This window comes from Rhinopithecus bieti, unplaced genomic scaffold, assembly GCF_001698545.2.
Source record: "Rhinopithecus bieti isolate Rb0 unplaced genomic scaffold, ASM169854v2 scaffold_11488, whole genome shotgun sequence".
In the NCBI taxonomy this organism is placed as follows: Eukaryota; Metazoa; Chordata; class Mammalia; order Primates; family Cercopithecidae; genus Rhinopithecus; species Rhinopithecus bieti.
In genome coordinates, this window is record NW_016806879.1 from 37,364 (window position 1) to 55,148 (window position 17,785).

Consider the following 17,785-nt stretch of genomic DNA (forward strand, 5'->3'; position numbering starts at 1 on the left):
CTGAAAGGGTTGGGCTAATGGCTCTGCCAGGTATCACTGCTGAGGCAGGCTATTTTGGGCTCTGACACACAGCTGCCTCTAGGCAGGGGAGAACCAAGTGTTGCAACACTTGATTAGCGTGGAAACTTCCTTTCACACGGAAGCAGGATCCCAGAGGGGGTCCCTGATTGTTGGCAGCTTCCAGGACCATCTCAAGCGGTGTTTGGACCTATTTCATCTGTATCCTCCCAACTATTTGGCCTTAATTCTTCCTTGAGCTAAGCAAGGCAGAAGCTCTGCCTGCTGCCAGGAGTGGAAGGTGAAGAATTTGTTCCCAACTCCAGTTGAGGCTTTTGATTCCCTCCAAGCACTTCACCAAATCAAAGCCAGTCACAGAGAATGGAGGAGACACCTGCCCAAAATACCCACCGTCCAGAGAGATTAATGTGCTTTGTTCTTCCTGACCAAGACTCGCAACCACATTCTGAGGACACTCGAGTGCCCCTGTCTCATACATTCCAAAGGAAGCTGAAGCTATAGAGACAACAATCAATCAGGGGCTGGTGATGGTGCTTTTGGGGGTCTAGGAGAGCCCAAGGCCCTGATATTTTAAAATCTCCTCCTCGGCATCTCCAGCAAGTTGCCACTGCTGGTGAGCTGCACTGTCTGCCCCGTTGATACGATGGGTTTCTAACAGGGGACGCCATTGATGGAAGGTCTGTGAAGACAGTGCTCGGCAAACCCCTGACAGATGTCGTCTCATTTGACTCAGCAACTCAGGGCGGGGTGGGGGAAATTCATAGAATAGAAATTCATTTATTTCACAAATATATGTTGAATTTTTACTATGTGCCAGCCATAATACCTGCCGAGTCAAGCCCTCGAGGAAAAAAAAGCCATTAATTAGTCAACGTTCGAGCTCACATTCTAATTCTCAACTTCGTGATTTGTTAATCCATCTTATAGGCGAAGAAAGCGAGGCACAGACAAGGAGCCGAGCTGAAACACTGGCTAGATGCCGGTAGGGGTCTGAGCCATCACTCCCACCTGGAGGCGCGGTCTCCATTCCTCGGAAGCCCTTGGTACGGCCCCGTTCCCCGCTGAGTTCTGGGCTGCAGCGGCAGCACTGTGCTCTAGCACTAACTCTGAAGCTGCCAGGGCAGCGTCAGCGGACAGAGGAAAAGATGCGGGGACCTGCTAGCTACCAGCACGGGTTCAGCAAGCTCAGGCCTTGGGCGGGGCGCGGAGGGTCAGGTCCCGCCCCTCGCACGACGGCCTTAAGTTTGCGCACGCGCAGGGGGTCACGCTTTCTCCGGGCGGCGGCACCGCCCCCAGCCTAGGACGTCAGCTGCGCGCGACGTGCTTTGCTATATAAATGCGGTGGCGCCTGGCGTAGGGACGCTTCGGTCGTGAGCGCTTTGGCGTTCGGTCGTTTGCCGGCGTAGCGGCCAGCGCTTGAGCCCGCCCTTGCTCTTCGCTGTGGCATGGCGGACGAGGGGAAGTCGTACAGCGGTCAGTGCTGGTCCTCGGGTCGGGAACCGGCTATCTGGGGCGCGGGTGGGCGGCGCCGGCCTAGGCCTCAGCCCCCGGGGCGTGAGGCCGCCAGGGGCCCGGCGTCCGCGGGGAGCGGCGCGCGGGGGGTCGGGGGCACTCGAGGTGGATTACCGAGTTGTTGACTCCTGGATTCCTCCTGGAATCCTGGTGTTGGGGGACTTGCGGCTCGGAGCGGGTGGCTTGGGGTAGGGGACGGGATTCCTTTGAACTTTGTGGGTGGTTGATGCCTGTCAGTTCGGTTTGGCGGCCTGACTCTTCCTTTAATGTGAGTTAGTGCCCTACTCGTGGGCTGCCCTGGTGCCCTATTTTTTGCTGCGTCCAGTCTGTCTTGAACCCTCGGGCCTGGGCTTTGGCTTAATATTCGAGACTTACACATCAACTGGATGTTCCAGTCTGAACACTACACTGGGTGTTAGTTCTTTGTAGTAGTTAGGAGTGCATGGTGGAGGTTGAAACCGTGAATTTAAAACTCTCCTCTTCCACCCCTTTAAAGTGGAATACAACAGTATTTCTTAAGGGGGGGGCGTGGGGGGGGGGATGAGATCATTCCTATCAAGTGCCTGAAGCATAGTGGCCGGTACTGGAGAACAGTTCTCAGTGAATGTTAGCTGCGCCTTCCGTGTTCTTTTTTCCTAGGGTCATTTGTTGAGATTCATTGTTTACAGAGTGCTCGGTATTAGGCAGATCTCTTTTGGGAGTTAGGGACCCTTTTTAAGACGCTAGTCCTACACAGCATGAATCAGATCATATTCCTGGATTCCAGGGTCCCTGGTTAAGCACCCTAGCCTGGCACTACCACTAGAGCCTGAGTCTAGAAATTGTCTCCCGAGTTAAAGGGCGTTTCTGGCCAAGGAATCGAAGAGCTCCTCAGAAAACTTCAAAGTGGCAATTTGAGAACAAGGAGAATTTTTAGAGGATCCTTAAACTGATCATATTTTTAACTGGCATCTGTACTGTATAGACAAAGTACTGAGTGGCAGATTTCAGGTGGCTTTCAGAGGTCTGATTTGTGTTCACTTACACTTTTGGGTCTCACATTTATACATTCTGCTTCTAATTCCAGTTTCTACTTCATTTTTCAAAAGTCCTACACAGATTTCCAATAACTTTTCCTTGATGCTGACCTCCCACAGAGAGGGTTCTTTCCTGTGGACAGGTAGCGGAGTTTGCATGGAGATGGCCTGTGTAGTTAGTGTGTATCTCTTCCAATAGTTCAGAGTAGAAACTATGATTGCCACACCAAGCCGGACCAGTTACTTCTAATTTGTGTTCCTGTTTCTAACTCCAGAACATGATGATGAACGCGTTAATTTCCCTCAAAGAAAGAAAAAAGGCCGGGGTCCCTTCCGGTGGAAATATGGTGAAGGAAACCGTAGGTCTGGAAGAGGCGGTTCTGGTATTCGGTCTTCCCGCCTGGAGGAAGATGATGGAGATGTGGCAATGAGTGATGCCCAGGATGGTCCCCGAGTACGATAGTAAGTGACCAGTTGGTCTGGTTTGAATTTAGTGGCTCATGAGATTATATGGCCCTTTTACTGTCCATGTCATTTCCCTTCCTACCTGTTATAGTGAGAAATGCCAGGACTAGCTTAGTGATTGAACAATCTTAGTTTAGTCCCACCAACACAGTGCAGGAAGGTCTTTGAGAAGACTTTCCTAGCATTTGTGGTCATTTTATTCTCTGTTTACCCACAGCAACCCCTATACCACCCGACCTAACCGTCGGGGTGATACTTGGCATGATCGAGATCGCATTCATGTTACTGTGCGGAGAGACAGAGCTCCTCCAGAGAGAGGAGGGGCTGGCACCAGCCAGGATGGGACCTCAAAGAACTGGTTCAAGATTACAGTAAGTACTTTGAGAAAGTAGATGGTACAGTAGAGATAGGAGGCCATGTTCAGAGTGGAGATGTTTAATTTTATTCCACAAAAATTATTCTTTTTTTTTTTTTTTTTTTTAGATGGAGTCTTGCTCTGTCGCCCAGGCTGGAGTGTGGTGGCCGGATCTCAGCTCATTGCAAGCTCCGCCTCCTGGGTTGAAGCGATTCTTCTGCTTCAGCCTCCCGAGTAGCTGGGACTATAGGCGCCCGCTACCTCGCCCGGCTAGTTTTTTGTACTTTTAGTAGAGACGGGGTTTCACCGTGTTAGCCAGTATGGTCTCGATCTCCTGACCTCGTGATCCGCCCGTCTCGGCCTCCCAAAGTGCTGGGATTACAGGCTTGAGCCACCGCACCCGGCCCTTTTTTTTTTTTTTTTTTTTAAATGGAGTCTTGCTCTGTCACCCAGGCTGGAGTGTGGTGGCGTGATCTCAGCTCACTACAACCTCCGCCTCCTGGGTTCAAGCGATTCTTCTGCTTCAGCCTCCCGAGTAGCTGGGACTACAGACACCCACCACCATGCCCGGCTAATTTTTATGTTTTAAGTAGAGACGAGGTTTCACTGTATTGGCCAGGCTGGTCTTGAACTCCTGACNTTTAAATGGAGTCTTGCTCTGTCACCCAGGCTGGAGTGTGGTGGCGTGATCTCAGCTCACTACAACCTCCGCCTCCTGGGTTCAAGCGATTCTTCTGCTTCAGCCTCCCGAGTAGCTGGGACTACAGACACCCACCACCATGCCCGGCTAATTTTTATGTTTTAAGTAGAGACGAGGTTTCACTGTATTGGCCAGGCTGGTCTTGAACTCCTGACCTCATGATCCGCCCGCCTTGGCCTCCCAAAGTGCTGGGATTATAGGCATGAGCCAGCACACCCAGCCCAAAAATTATTCTTGTTAGCTGATTATGCCACAGTCAAGTATCTATCTTTTCTCCTAGGAATCAGTATCTTCCAACACCTTAGAGCAGGTTCAGAGAAGGGGTGGAAGAGAAATATGAAAACTGTGGTTGTGGAAGGAGTAATTCCTCTGGATGTCTTCATTTGGCTCAGGCTGAGTATGGGGCTTGGAGTCCCTGGAGTTCTCTGAGGGGCAGGCAAGGTGTAAATAATATCTTGGAACTTTTAGAATCAAAAAAAATTGATTTTTTTTTTGGAGGGATTATAAGCATAAGTGGACTGGGTACAGTGGCGCATGCCTGTAATGCCAGCAGTTTGAGAGGCCGAGGTGGAGGATCACTTGAGGCTGGGAGTTCGAGACCAGTCTGGGAAATACAGCAAGACCCCTTCTCTACAGAAAATTTTAAAATTAGCCGGGCATGGTGGTGCATGCCTGTAGTCCTGGCTATTCCAGAAGACTAAGACAGGAGGATTGCTTGAGCCCAAGAGATGAAGGCTGCAGTGAGTTATGATCGCACCACTGCACTCCAGCCTGAGTTACAGAGTGAGGCCCTGTTACTAAGAAAATATAGCAAGTGTTGGCCAGGTGTGGTGTCTCATGCCTGTAATCCCAGCACTTTGGGAGGCCGAGGCGGGTGGATCACCTGAGGTCAGGAGTTCGAGACCAGTCTGACCAACGTGGTGAAACCCCATCTCTACTAAAAATACAAATAATTAGTCAGGCGTGCCTGTAATCCCAGCTACTCGGGAGGCTGAGGCAGGAGAATCGCTTGAACCTGGGAGGCGGAGGTTGCGGTGAGCTGAGATCGTGCCATTGCACTCTAGACTGGGCAACAAGAGCGACGCTTTGTCTAAAAAAAAAAAAAAAAAGAATATAGCAAGTGTAAGTAGACAGAAAGGAAGTTAAAGAATCTATGTATGTCTCAAGTAGAAAAGCTGGTACTGGTCCTTTCTTTAGGTAGTCTTTTAAAGTTTGGTAGAAGGTATAGAAGGGATTGTATTGGGTCTGCTATTCAGCCTTACTTATCGTTCCCTTCTTTTATCTTTCTCTCATTGCTAGATTCCTTATGGCAGAAAATATGATAAGGCATGGCTCCTGAGCATGATTCAGAGCAAGTGCAGTGTGCCCTTCACCCCTATTGAGGTAAGACAAGGCCTGAGTGGCTGGCTGGCCAGGCATCCGGGATGGTGAAGGGGCAAGCTGGACTCCCAGTGTAATGCCCCTCCCCAAGGGTCTCTGGACTCCCAGTGTAATGCCCCTCCCCAAGGGTCTCTGGACTCCCAGTGTAATGCTCCTGTTTCCTCTTGCAGTTTCACTATGAGAATACACGGGCCCAGTTCTTCGTTGAGGACGCCAGCACTGCCTCTGCATTGAAGGCTGTCAACTATAAGATTTTGGATCGGGAGAACCGAAGGGTGTGTTTAAAGGGCCTGGCTTGGCTGGAGGTGGAAGTTGGTGCTCAGAGCAGGGACTGGGTCTTGGTCTGAGGTCTTGCGGCTTAGGCTTCTCTCGAGTTTTCTGTGCCCTTTGTGTCTTCCCTCCAGATATCTATCATCATCAACTCTTCTGCTCCACCCCACACTATACTGAATGAACTGAAGCCAGAACAAGTAGAACAGCTAAAGGTGAGGCAGGCTCAAATTAGATGTTTCCAACCCAGTCTTACCACTTCTCACAACCCCACCCCACTCATACCACCCCAGTGACCACTAAACCCTTCTTTTACCTCTGTAGCTGATCATGAGCAAACGATACGATGGCTCCCAACAAGCCCTTGACCTCAAGGGCCTCCGTTCAGACCCAGGTTGGTTGACAGCAGTAGTTCTCAGATAGGTGGTGACAAGGTGGAATCTGTCAGGGAGGGAAAGTTTGAGGATGTTTTACTGCTAATGCTGCCCTGGGCAAGCCCTTCAGCCTTTCCTTTCCTTCCCTTCTGCTTCCTGAAGATTTGGTGGCCCAAAACATTGATGTTGTCCTGAATCGCAGAAGCTGTATGGCAGCTACCCTGAGGATCATTGAAGAGAACATCCCTGAGGTAAGGCCTTTGGCCCAGTATTAGGCATGAGGAAGCAGGGTGGGTTAGATAGGATGTGGCTGGAGGGCAGATTCGTCTCTGATCCACTTGGTGGTGGTGCTTCCTCTAAACTCCTTTCTCCTCACAGCTGTTGTCCTTGAACTTGAGCAACAACAGGCTATACAGGCTGGATGACATGTCTAGCATTGTTCAGAAGGCGCCCAACCTGAAGATCCTAAACCTTTCTGGAAATGAAGTGAGAATTGATCGCTCGGCTATATTTTTGAAGGGATGGGTAGAGGGTGTAGAGAGTTTGTCCGGTGATGGCAAGAGGCAAGAGAGAAAACTTGGGCCAGATGTGCTGGTTTGCGACTGTAATCCTAACACTTTGAGAGGCCAGGGCAGGAGGATCACTTAAGGCTAGGAGTTCGCATGCCTGTAGTCCAAGCTGCTCCTGGGGGCTGAGGTGGGAGGGTTGCTGGAGCGCAGGAGTTCAAGGCTGCAGTGAGTTATGATTGCGCCGTTGCATTCTAGCCTGAGCAACCTGTTTCAAAAAAATTTTTTTAATTTAAAAAATAAATTAGTCAAGCATGATGTCATATGCCTGTAGTCCTAGATACCCAGGAGTCTGAGGTGGGAGGATCTCTTGAGTCCACGAGTTTGAGGCTGCAGTGAACTATGATCATGCCACAGCACTGAACTTGGGTGACAGAGTGAGACCCTGTCCCCCCCCAAAAAAAGAAAATTTTAAGAGATTAAAAAAGAAGATTTCAGAGCTAAGCATAGGGGCTGGGGGTATGGGGATCCAGCTGGCTGTCTTCACCAGGGTCTCCTCCCTTTTTTCCTTCTACCATTTGCAGTTGAAGTCTGAGCGGGAGTTGGACAAGATAAAGGGGCTGAAACTAGAAGAGCTCTGGCTCGACGGAAACTCCTTGTGTGACACCTTCCGAGACCAGTCCACCTACATCAGGTCAGTTGTAGCCTGTGTCTCCCCTCCTGGGGACCTTCACCCCCTGGGAGGCTGAGCTAATGCATCCTGACCAGGGCCCGTCTGCGGAGATGTGCAGCCCTGAGCTGGAACCACCTGTCCTTTGGGAGGATCACGTGCTCCCCACTTTGGTCTGTCTATGTCTTCCAGCTTTGTCCTGAGATCCTTTCTCTTCTCTTCTGACCTGACTATCTGTTTGCTGGGTCTGTGGCTTTTCTCTTTCTTCCTGAACACAACCTTTTCTAGAATCTCCCTACCCTGTTGTTCCAGGAAAGGCATCTCTCCTTTCTACTCTGACCAGAGGGTATTTTGTACATACCCTATAGATGGGGTTGCCTTATACCAAGAGCCTGGTGTCTGTGGGCTGAGGAAGCCCTCCCTACCTGGGACTTCCTTACTGAGATGGGCCTTCCGTCCTTTGTATTGTGATGGTCCCTCTTGCCCTTGCGGGAAGAGGGACCCTTTTCTCAGGATCCACTTGCCCAGGGTTGTTGCCTGGGCATTCCTGCCCATGCTGAGGTTGAGGCCTCCTAGGGGCTGGTGGCATGCAATCTGTCTATCTTGCCCAGTGCTGTGAGCTGGGCTCTCCCTGAAGAAGAAACCTGGGTTCCCGAAGACGTGATCAGAGCTGGGGCCCCGCCAGCAGGCGAGGGAATCCCAAGGCAGGTGCTGGGCGTGGAGGCCACGGGGGCATAGGCTACTAAGGAGACAGAGAACTGACCCCCTCGGGGGCGCTGCCTCTCCCTCACTCACACACTGCACGTCACCCTGTTTGGCCCCGGTGGATGGCTGGTTAGCCAGAGACGGGTAAGATTCCTCAGGGAAGGAACAACCTAAGACAGGCACAGTCGCAGAGGGGCCATCAGGAGATAACTTGGGGGCAACAGAGGTGGGGCATGGACCCTCACCCCCACAATCCTGCAAGGGCCTGAACCCTCACACCTTCTGAGGGAGGTCTCCTGCCCCCATGGCTGCTTTGCTCCCCACGCCCAGTTCAGATCGGGACCCAGGTAGCTGACAGAGACCTGGCCAACAGCAAGTGCCCACTCACCACAGCAAGGATTTGTTTCTCATTTCTACCTTGGACCACAGGGATGGGGCAGCTGAAAGAAAGGGCTGTGTCAGTTTCTCCCTTTTTTCCCTCATTTTTCTAGATGCTTTTTTGCCTTGTAGTTCTTTTCCGTTTTTCTTTGCTTTCTCTTTCTTTTTCTTCTCTGTCTCCTATACCTCCTCATCTCTCCCTTGCCCCTGCCCCATCTTGCCTTTTTCTCTTTTTCCTCCTTTTCCTCTCCTTTCTTACTCCTTGGCTTCTCCTCTTCCTGAGCCCCACCTGCTCATCTCCCTGCCCCAACATCCTGTGCCATCCCTGTGGTGTGTTTGGGTCTTGGCCAAGGCCAGACCTGGCAGAACTGATGGATACCTGGTGAGGCAGCGGAGCCCCTGGGCTCCCACCCCATTCCCTCCTCCCGGGGCTGCACAGGTGAGTAGGTGGAAGGTAAGGGGGGCAGGGAGGGGAAAGAGGTCCTGGGCTTAAAGCCTAGGCTTGGAGTACTGCTCCTTGACACTCAGGGTCAGGCAGAGAGAAAAGAGACAGCCTTCAAGGCAGTCCATGTCTGGGTGCCCCGGGTCAGGTGGGGAGTGGGGCCATTTTTCCCTGAGCACAGGCTGGGAGGGAGTGGAGGGATGAGCAGGATGGGATGGGCTGTCCCTCGGGTTTGGTATATTTGCTCCTAGAGCAGCCCAGGAGGCACGGTGGCTCTGAAGCATCACTCACTTCTGTCCCGTTCTTGACAGCGCCATTCGCGAACGATTTCCCAAGTTACTACGCCTGGTAAGTCCATAATTTTTTCATTCTAACAAGCACAGTGTCTCCCACTCACAAGGATTCCTGGATAGTTTTCTTTTCTTTTTATTTATTTTTTTTTTGAGGCGGAGTTTCACTCTTGTCGCCCAGGTTGGAGTGCAACGGCGCGATCTCAGCCCACCGCAACCTCCGCCTCCCAGGTTCAAGCAATTCTCCTGCCACAGCTTACTGAGCCTGAGTAGCTGGGATTACAGGCACGTGCTACCATGCCTGGCTAATTTTTGTATTTTTAGTAGAGACAGGGTTTTACCATGTTGGCCAGGCTGGCCTCAAACTCCTCACCTCAGGTGATCCATCCACCTTGGCCTCCCAAAGTGCTGGGATTATAGGCGTGAGCCACCTTGCCGGGCCCTTTTTTTTTTTTTTTTTTTTGATGGAGTCTTGCTCTGTTATCCAGAGTGCAGTGGTGCAATCTAGACTCACCGCAACCTCCGCCTTCTGGGTTCAAGCAATTCTCCTGCCTCAGTCTCCCGAGTAGCTGGGATGACATGCATGTGCCACAACGCCCGGCTAATTTCTTTGTGTATTTTTAGTAGAGACGGGGGTTTCACCATGTTGGCCAGGATGGTCTTGAACTCCTGACCTCAACTAATCCATCCACCTTGGCCTCCCAGTGTGCTGGGATTACAGGCGTGAGCCACTGCGCCCAGCCTAGATTCCTGGATACTTTTCATGATGCTTTTATACGTGACTTCTGATCCTTCTCTCTCAGTTCTTTAGTCTACTTATGCATCCAGCCTTTTTCTCTCTGGTTTAAACTGTCAACTTTCTTTTTTGTTTTTTGAGACAGGGTCTCGCTCTGTCATCCAGGCTGGAGTGCAGTGGCACAATCGTAGTTTACTGCAACCTTCGCCTGCCAGGCTCAAGTGATCCTCCCCCTTCAGCCTCCCAAATAGCTGGGACTACAGGCACACACCACCATGCCCAGCTAATTTTTGTTTTTTTTTTTTTGTAGAGATGGGTTTTGCCATGTTGTCCAGGCTGGTCTAAAACTCCTGGGCTCAAGCCATCTGCCTGCCTCGGCCTCCCAAAGTTCTGGGATCACAGGTGTGAGCCACTGCCCAGTCTACACTGTCAACTTTTACTTCCTTTCCACAGGATGGCCATGAGCTACCCCCGCCAATTGCCTTTGATGTTGAAGCCCCCACAACGTTACCGCCCTGCAAGGTAGGAAGCATGGACTGAGTAAGACTTTATGTATGGAGAGAATACTACTTCCATGTTCCTAGTATCTTGTTTGATTTCAGGGAAGCTATTTTGGAACAGAAAACTTGAAGAGTCTGGTCCTGCACTTCCTACAACAGTAAGTATCCCAGGGCCCCCTCTCCCCACCCCGGGGTTGGCAGGGAAAGGTGGGCAGACCCAGGTACACCTCAGCCGCACTCTTGTTTTTTTTTATTTGTTTGTTTGTTTTTTGGACAGTGTCTCACTCTGTCACCCAGGCTGGAGTGCAATGGTGTGATCTTGGCTCACTGCAACCTCTGCCTCCCAGGGTTCAAGTGATTCTCCTGCCTCAGCCTCCCCAGTAGATGGGACTACAGGCGTGTGCCACCACACCTGGCTAATTTTTGTATTTTTCATAGAGACGGGGTTTCATTGTGTTGGCCAGGCTAGTCTCCAACTCCTGACCTCATGATCCGCCAGCCTTATCCTCCCAAAGTGTTGGGATTAGAGGCATGAGCCACCGCGCCTCTTTGTTTGTATTTTTAGTAGAGACAGGGTTTCGCCATGTTGCCCAGGCTGGTCTTGAACTCCTGGGCAAAAGCTGTTCATCCACCTCAGCCTCCCAAAGTGCTGGGATTACAGACATGAGCCTCCATGCCCGGCCACAACTCACTCTTGGGAGCTACTGGGTCCTTTTATGGCTCTAGACCACATAGTCCATACTTTCTCTTTTGATTTTCCCATAGGTACTATGCAATTTATGACTCTGGAGATCGGCAAGGGCTCCTGGATGCCTACCATGATGGGGCCTGCTGTTCCCTGAGCATTCCTTTCATTCCTCAGAACCCTGCCCGGTGAGTATCACATCCCAGAATCTCCCCGGGACCACTGGGTTTCCCAGCAGATACAAGGCAGCACCTGCTGGCAGCACTGCTCTGAACACCACGTCCATTCCTCTTATTCCCCCAGAAGCAGCTTGGCAGAGTATTTCAAGGATAGCAGAAATGTGAAGAAGCTTAAAGACCCTAGTAAGTGTGTGATATGAACAAAATACGATGGGAAAAGGGCATGGGAAGGAATCAGTCATAGAACTCAGGGGTGTGTGGCAGCACCACTGAGCTTTCTCCTCCACCCACAGCCTTGCGGTTCCGGCTGCTGAAGCACACGCGTCTCAACGTTGTTGCCTTCCTCAACGAGTTGCCCAAAACCCAGCATGACGTCAATTCCTTCGTCGTAGACATAAGCGCCCAGACAGTAAGCTCCTGTTGGTGCCCTGACAGAAGCCTAAAATTGGGGTGGGGGTGGCATTTCATAGACAAGGGGGGGCACTCAGGCTCTGAGAAGTGTACATTGTACCCGATGCTGCCTCTCTTTCAGAGCACACTGCTGTGTTTTTCTGTCAATGGAGTCTTCAAGGAAGGTAAGAATCTTTGGAGTCCTGAGTTTGTAGCATGGTCCCACCCCCAGCTGGAATTTTCCTCAGCACTCTTAGCTTCCCAGCTACTTTCTCTCCCATTTTCTTTTTGAGTGCCTTCTCCCATTCTGAACCCAAGCCAAGCCTAGTTCTCCACCTGTCCTTTCTGGATATGGGAAAAGCCTGGGGATTAGGAGGACTTTGGAGTCAGGCAGTTCTTAGTTTCCATCCCAGTTTTGGTTGTGTGGGGCTGTGGACAAGTAACATTACCTCTAAGACAGATTCTTTATTTGTAAGTTGGGGTTAAGTAATAGCCATCTCATAGTGGTGCTATAGGAAGTAACTGAAGTGACTTACAAGTAATTACTTTTTTTTGAGACGGAGTCGTACTCTGTCACCAGGCTGGAGTGCAGTGACGCAGTCTTGGTTCACTGCGACCTCCGCCTCCTGGGTTCAACTGGTTCTCCTGCCTCAGCCTCCCAAGTAGCTGGGACTATAGGCGCGCACCACCACGCCCAGCTAATTTTTGTATTTTTAGTACAGACGGGGTTTCGCCATGTTGGACGGGATCCACCTGCCTTGGCCTCTCAAAGTGCTGGGATTATAAGCATGAGACACCACGCCCGGCCGTAGTTATTACTATTGTCCTTTCTGACCTGACCCTTCAGCCCACCTCTGCTTCCCTCATACCCTTACATACTTAATCATCCCTCTCTGACCCGCTAGGATTCTTTGTATCAAAGAAGACCGTGATTCAAGAAGCCGTTTGTAAACATAAAGCACTAGTGACCCTAAGGTGTCGTTGCTGTTCTCATTGCAGTGGATGGAAAGTCCCGGGATTCTTTGCGAGCCTTCACCCGGACGTTCATTGCTGTTCCTGCTAGCAATTCAGGGTAAGTATTCTGCTTTTCACGTTGGATACCAGTCCTAATCATGGCCAACAGTGTGGTGATTGGAAGGTAGAGTCAGTCTTTGGGGTGATTTCAGAAAGGCAACAGGAAATCAGAGAAAGCTCACATAGCAGTTAAGAGCCAGTTAGTTAATAGCTTGGCTCTGGAATTGTACCGTCTGGGTTTTCACCCTGGCTCCACTACTTCCAGCAAGTAGGCTGCTGCCTCATCTGAAAATTCATTTAACAATATTCACTTCCTAAGTTTGTCGTAAGGATGAATAAAAGAGCTAAGAACTGTCCATGGGTTGGGAGAACTCTAGTGTGTTTGGTAGATAATCCTTCCAAACATTGATTCCATGGGAGGGGATAAATGATAAAAGGTAACAATAGCTAAGAGTGGGAGGGGGGAACCTTGTGGATATTGAAAGAATCAGAGAGTAGGAATGATGTTGGGAGGATGACGTTATCTATCTGTCTAGCTTTTTAAGTGCTCTTTGTCCTCAAGGCTATGTATTGTAAACGACGAGCTATTTGTGCGGAATGCCAGTTCTGAAGAGATCCAAAGAGCCTTCGCTATGCCTGCACCCACGCCTTCCTCCAGCCCAGTGCCCACCCTCTCTCCAGAGCAGCAGGAAATGTTGCAAGCGTTCTCTACCCAGTCTGGCATGAACCTCGAGTGGTCCCAGAAGTGAGTACTGGGCATGTGTAGGATGGGGTGAACTGAAGTAGGGCCAGTAGTAAATAATGAGAGCTCCCGATGGTTTTTTGTGTGTGTGTTTTTGTTTTCTTTATAGAGACAAGTTCTTGCTCTGTCATCCAGGCTGGGGTGTAGTGGTGATCATAACTCACTGTAGCCTCTAACTGCTGAGCACAAGCTATCCTCCCACCTCAGCCTCCAGAGTAGCTGGGCCTACAGGCATGTGCCACCTTTTTTTTTTTTTTCTTTTTGAGATGGAGTCCTGCTCTGTTCCCAGGCTGTAGTGCAGTGGTGCGATCTTGGCTCATTACAACCTCTGCCTCCCAGGCTCAAGCAATTCTCCCGCCTCAGCCTCCCAAGTAGCTGGGATTACAGGCACATGCCACCATGCCTGGCTAATTTTTTGTATTTTTTTTTTTTTTTTTTTTGGTAGAGACGGGGTTTCACCATGTTGGCCAGGCTGATCTCGAACTCCTGACCTCGTGATCTGCCCACCGTGGCCTCCCAAAGTGCTGGGATTACAGGCATGAGGCACTGCGCCCAGCCAGATTTTTATTTGCTTGTTTGTTTTGAGACAGGGTCTCACTGTGATACCCAGGCTGGAGTACAGTGGTGTGATCACAGCTCACTGCAGCCTCAACTGCTAGGGCTCAGGTCATTCTCCCACCTCAGGTACCTGAGTAACCTGAGTAGCTGGGATTACAGGCATAGGCCACAGCACCTGACTGATTTTTCTGTTTTTTTTTTTTTTTTTTTTTTTGAGACGGAGTGTTGCTCTGTCGCCCAGGCTGGAGTGCAGTGGCCGGATCTCGGCTCACTGCAAGCTCCGCCTCCTGGGTTTACGCCATTCTCCTGCCTCAGCCTCCCGAGTAGCTGGGACTACAGGCGCCCGCCATCTCGCCCGGCTAGTTTTTTGTATTTTAGTAGGGACGGGGTTTCACCGTGTAGGCCAGGATGGTCTCGATCTCCTGACCTCGTGATCCACCCGTCTCGGCCTCCCAAAGTGCTGGGATTACAGGCTTGAGCCACCGCGCCCGGCCGATTTTTCTGTATTTCTTTGTGGAGATGGGGTTTTGCCATGTTGCCCACCTAGGCCTCCCAAAGTGCTGGGGTTATAGGTGTGAGTTACCATGCCTGGGTTCCTGAAATTTCAAAAGGCAAAACTTTTGGCTGCTTAAAAAAACCTAATAGTTGGCCAGGCGAGGTGGCTCACATTTGTAATCCCAGCACTTTGGGAGGCTGAGGCATGCATGTCATGAGGTCAGGAGATCAAGACCATCCTGGACAACATGGTGAAACCTCGTCTCTACTAAAAATACAAAAATTAGTGGGGCTTGGTGGTCCATGCCTGTAGTCCCAACTACTCGGGAGGCTGAGGCAGGAGAATTGCTTGAACCCGGCAGGCAGAGGTTGCAGTGAGCCGAGATCGTGCCACTGCACTGCAGCCTGGTGACAGAGCAAGACTCCGTCTCAAAAACAAAAAACCAAAAAACCCTGATAGTCTACAAAAAATTTACCTGTGCATAAATTAGCATAAAGATTTTTAAAGGTTGCCGGGCGCAGTGGCTCACGCCTGTAATCCCAGCACTTTGGGAGGCCGAGGTGGGCGGATCACGAGGTCAGGAGTTCGAGATCAGCCTGGCTAACATAGTGAAATCCGTCTCTACTAAAAATACAAAAATTAGCTGGGCATGATGGTGGCACCTGTACTCCCAGCTACTCGGGAGACTGAGGCAGGAGAATGACTTGAACCTGGGAGGCAGAGGTTGCAGTGAGCCGAGATTGCGCCATTGCACTCCAGCCTGGGCAGCAGTGAGACTGCGTCTAAAAAAAAAAAAAAATGTTAAAGGCAAATGGAAGTTCCTTTTCATATACTGTTCTGCAACTTAGTTTCTTTACTTACACCATGAACATCTTTCCCTACCACTGTAAAAACTATCTTGGGCTTCTTGACAGCTATTTATTATTCCTTATCTTTGATAAGCTATTGGTAGAATATTTGGACTTTTACTAATTTCTCATTTGTATAAATAGTGCAAGGATGTATAAGAATGTACATGTTTGTTGGCAAACTTGGGTGCTTTTATGGAATGGACTTCCAACTGGCATTTAGGGGTCAGAGTTCTTACAGAGCTGCCTGTTCTTCCACTCCAGGTGCCTTCAGGACAACAACTGGGACTACACCAGATCTGCCCAGGCCTTCACTCATCTCAAGGTAAGGTCTGCAAATACAGTAACAAAAAGACTAGGATCTCTGGGCCTTCCGGAGGTCAGGTTAGCCGGGGTTGCTGAGTGGGGATGGTAGACCTGCCTCTACTGACCTTCATTTTTCTCCAGGCCAAGGGCGAGATCCCAGAAGTGGCATTCATGAAGTGATTGTAGTCATGCCCCAGAAGCAGCTCCCCCTGTAAATAGTCCTTGGATATTACCGTCTGGTTGTCGTCTGTCATCTCCTCCTGTGTGGCCCTAGGCCGCCCCGTGACTGTGACCGAGGGAGGGAGGGCTGCCTGATCCCTCTCCTCGCCTGCCCTGGAAGCCTTCAGAAGATTGAACCTCACTGATGCCCGGAAGCCAAAGCTTACTTTGTAGAACTGACACTAAACTACCCGAAGGACTTAGGTGCTTTGTGTACTTAACCCCAGGACCTCCTTACTTTTTAATATAAAGAGTGATGTTGTATTTTGTGTTCTGCGTTCTGGATTGGTTGTCTCCTCCCAGCCCTGAGCGGGAGGGCGGGCCTTCTAGCGGGGGCGCCCAGGGAGGGCGGAAGGCGGCTCCGCGACAGGAAGTCCCACCCCGGAAGTCGGCTGGCCATGGCGGTGCCTTGGAGGCGGTGGCCCACTGGGCTGCTTACTGTGCTGCGACCCCTGCCCACGCCCCGGCCCCTGCAAGGCGCGACGCTGCAACGGGATGTGTTGCTCTTTGAGCATCATCGGGGCCGCTTCTTCACCATCCTCGGGCTGTTCTGCGCGGGGCAGGGCGTCTTCTGGGCCTCCCTGGCTGTGGTAGCCGTGTCCCGGCCCCCGGTCCCGGTGAAGCCTCTGGATGCGGAGGTCCCAAACCGCGGCCCCTTCGACCTGCGCTCCGCTCTCTGGCGCTATGGTCTGGCCGTCGGCTGCGGCACCATTGGTAAGACGTGGGCTCCCTATACAAGAGTGGTGGGCGGGCTTAACCCTACAGAAATTCGAAACACTGGCCGGGCGTGGTGGCTCATATGCTGGGAGGCCGGAGGCGGGCGGATCACTAGGTCAGGACCTTGAGACCATCCTGGCTAACACCATGAAACCCCGTCTCTACTAAAAATAGAAAAATTTAGCTGAGCGCGGTGGCATGCGCCTGTAGTCCCAGCTACGCGGGAGGCTGAGGCAGGAGAATCAATTGAACCCGGGAGGCAGAGGTTGCAGTGAGCCGAGATCACGCCACTGCACTCCGGCTCAGTCGCATTCCGGTCTCAGAAGAAAAAAAAAGCGAAACACGTGTGTCCCCGAGCGCCGTGCCCTGTCATAATCTAGGCTGAGGTCTCCCCTTTACTCTGCGACCTTGAGCAAGGTCCTTAAAGCTCTTCGTCCTCCCATTAAATGTCTACAAAAGTTGTTGGGAGGAATAACAGGATTGGGGTGTGTAAGAGCTCAGTACTGCACTCCAGCCTGAGCGACAGAGCGAAACTCAGTCTCAAGCTCAGTAAATATTACTTTCATCCCCAAGATTTCTTATTCAGAGGGCACTGGAAAAGTCGGTACTTAGATGTACAGTGAAAACCCCTCACCCCAATCTCTGCCCTTCCTGCAGGAGCCCTCATACTCGGTGCTGGTCTTCTCTTCTCTCTCCGGTCCGTGCGCTCAGTGGTGCTTCGAGCTGGAGGGCAGCAGGTGACCCTCACCACTCATGCCCCTTTTGGCTTGTGGGCCCATTTCACAGTTCCTTTGAAGCAGGTATCTTGCATGGCCCACCGGGATGAAGTCCCTGCCATGCTACCTCTGAAAGTCAAAGGCCGACGCTTCTACTTCCTCTTGGACAAAGCTGGACACTTCCCTAACACAAAACTCTTTGACAATACTGTGGGTGCCTACCGGAGCTTGTGAAGAAACGACCTCAAGTCACTCACCTCTCCAACAGGAGGATAGAAACGGAACCTTGGGGAGCCAGGTGTGTTGGTTCACACCTGTTGTAATCCCAGCACTTTGGGAGGGTAAGGCAGGACTGCTGGAGCCCAGGAGTTTGAGACCAGCCTGGGCAACATAGTGAGACCTTGTCTGTATTTACAAAAAAAAAAAAAAAAAAAAAAAAAAGCCAATCTTAGAATGGAGTAACCACCAGGGTCACACAAGGAGGTTAAGATTCATTAACAACAAATAAAGGAGCAGTCATCCCTAGGGCAGCTGCCTAACAGTACCTCTAAGTTTCAATCCATGTCTGCTTAGCCTTCACTCCTTCCTCCTATCTAGT

General features: G+C 51.0%; 2 protein-coding genes across 2 annotated transcripts; both read left to right on the forward strand.

The window, feature by feature from the left end:
- The first annotated feature begins 12 nt into the window (after nucleotides 1-12).
- NXF1 (nuclear RNA export factor 1) lies at nucleotides 13-16,018 on the forward strand. The gene is made up of 22 exons (XM_017878339.1): nucleotides 13-631; nucleotides 946-1,491; nucleotides 2,822-3,008; nucleotides 3,229-3,382; nucleotides 5,366-5,449; nucleotides 5,617-5,721; nucleotides 5,851-5,931; nucleotides 6,041-6,110; nucleotides 6,253-6,341; nucleotides 6,469-6,576; nucleotides 7,181-7,290; nucleotides 9,103-9,139; nucleotides 10,271-10,339; nucleotides 10,420-10,475; nucleotides 11,083-11,190; nucleotides 11,306-11,364; nucleotides 11,475-11,590; nucleotides 11,714-11,756; nucleotides 12,571-12,643; nucleotides 13,148-13,330; nucleotides 15,494-15,554; nucleotides 15,677-16,018. Exons 2-22 carry the CDS (start codon nucleotides 1,464-1,466, stop codon nucleotides 15,713-15,715), a joined length of 1,860 nt encoding a protein of 619 aa, XP_017733828.1. The 5' UTR covers nucleotides 13-631; nucleotides 946-1,463; the 3' UTR covers nucleotides 15,716-16,018.
- Nucleotides 16,019-16,100: 82 nt separating this feature from the next.
- Nucleotides 16,101-17,745, forward strand: TMEM223 (transmembrane protein 223). The gene is made up of 2 exons (XM_017878343.1): nucleotides 16,101-16,468; nucleotides 17,129-17,745. Exons 1-2 carry the CDS (start codon nucleotides 16,153-16,155, stop codon nucleotides 17,419-17,421), a joined length of 609 nt encoding a protein of 202 aa, XP_017733832.1. The 5' UTR covers nucleotides 16,101-16,152; the 3' UTR covers nucleotides 17,422-17,745.
- The last annotated feature ends 40 nt before the right edge of the window (nucleotides 17,746-17,785 follow it).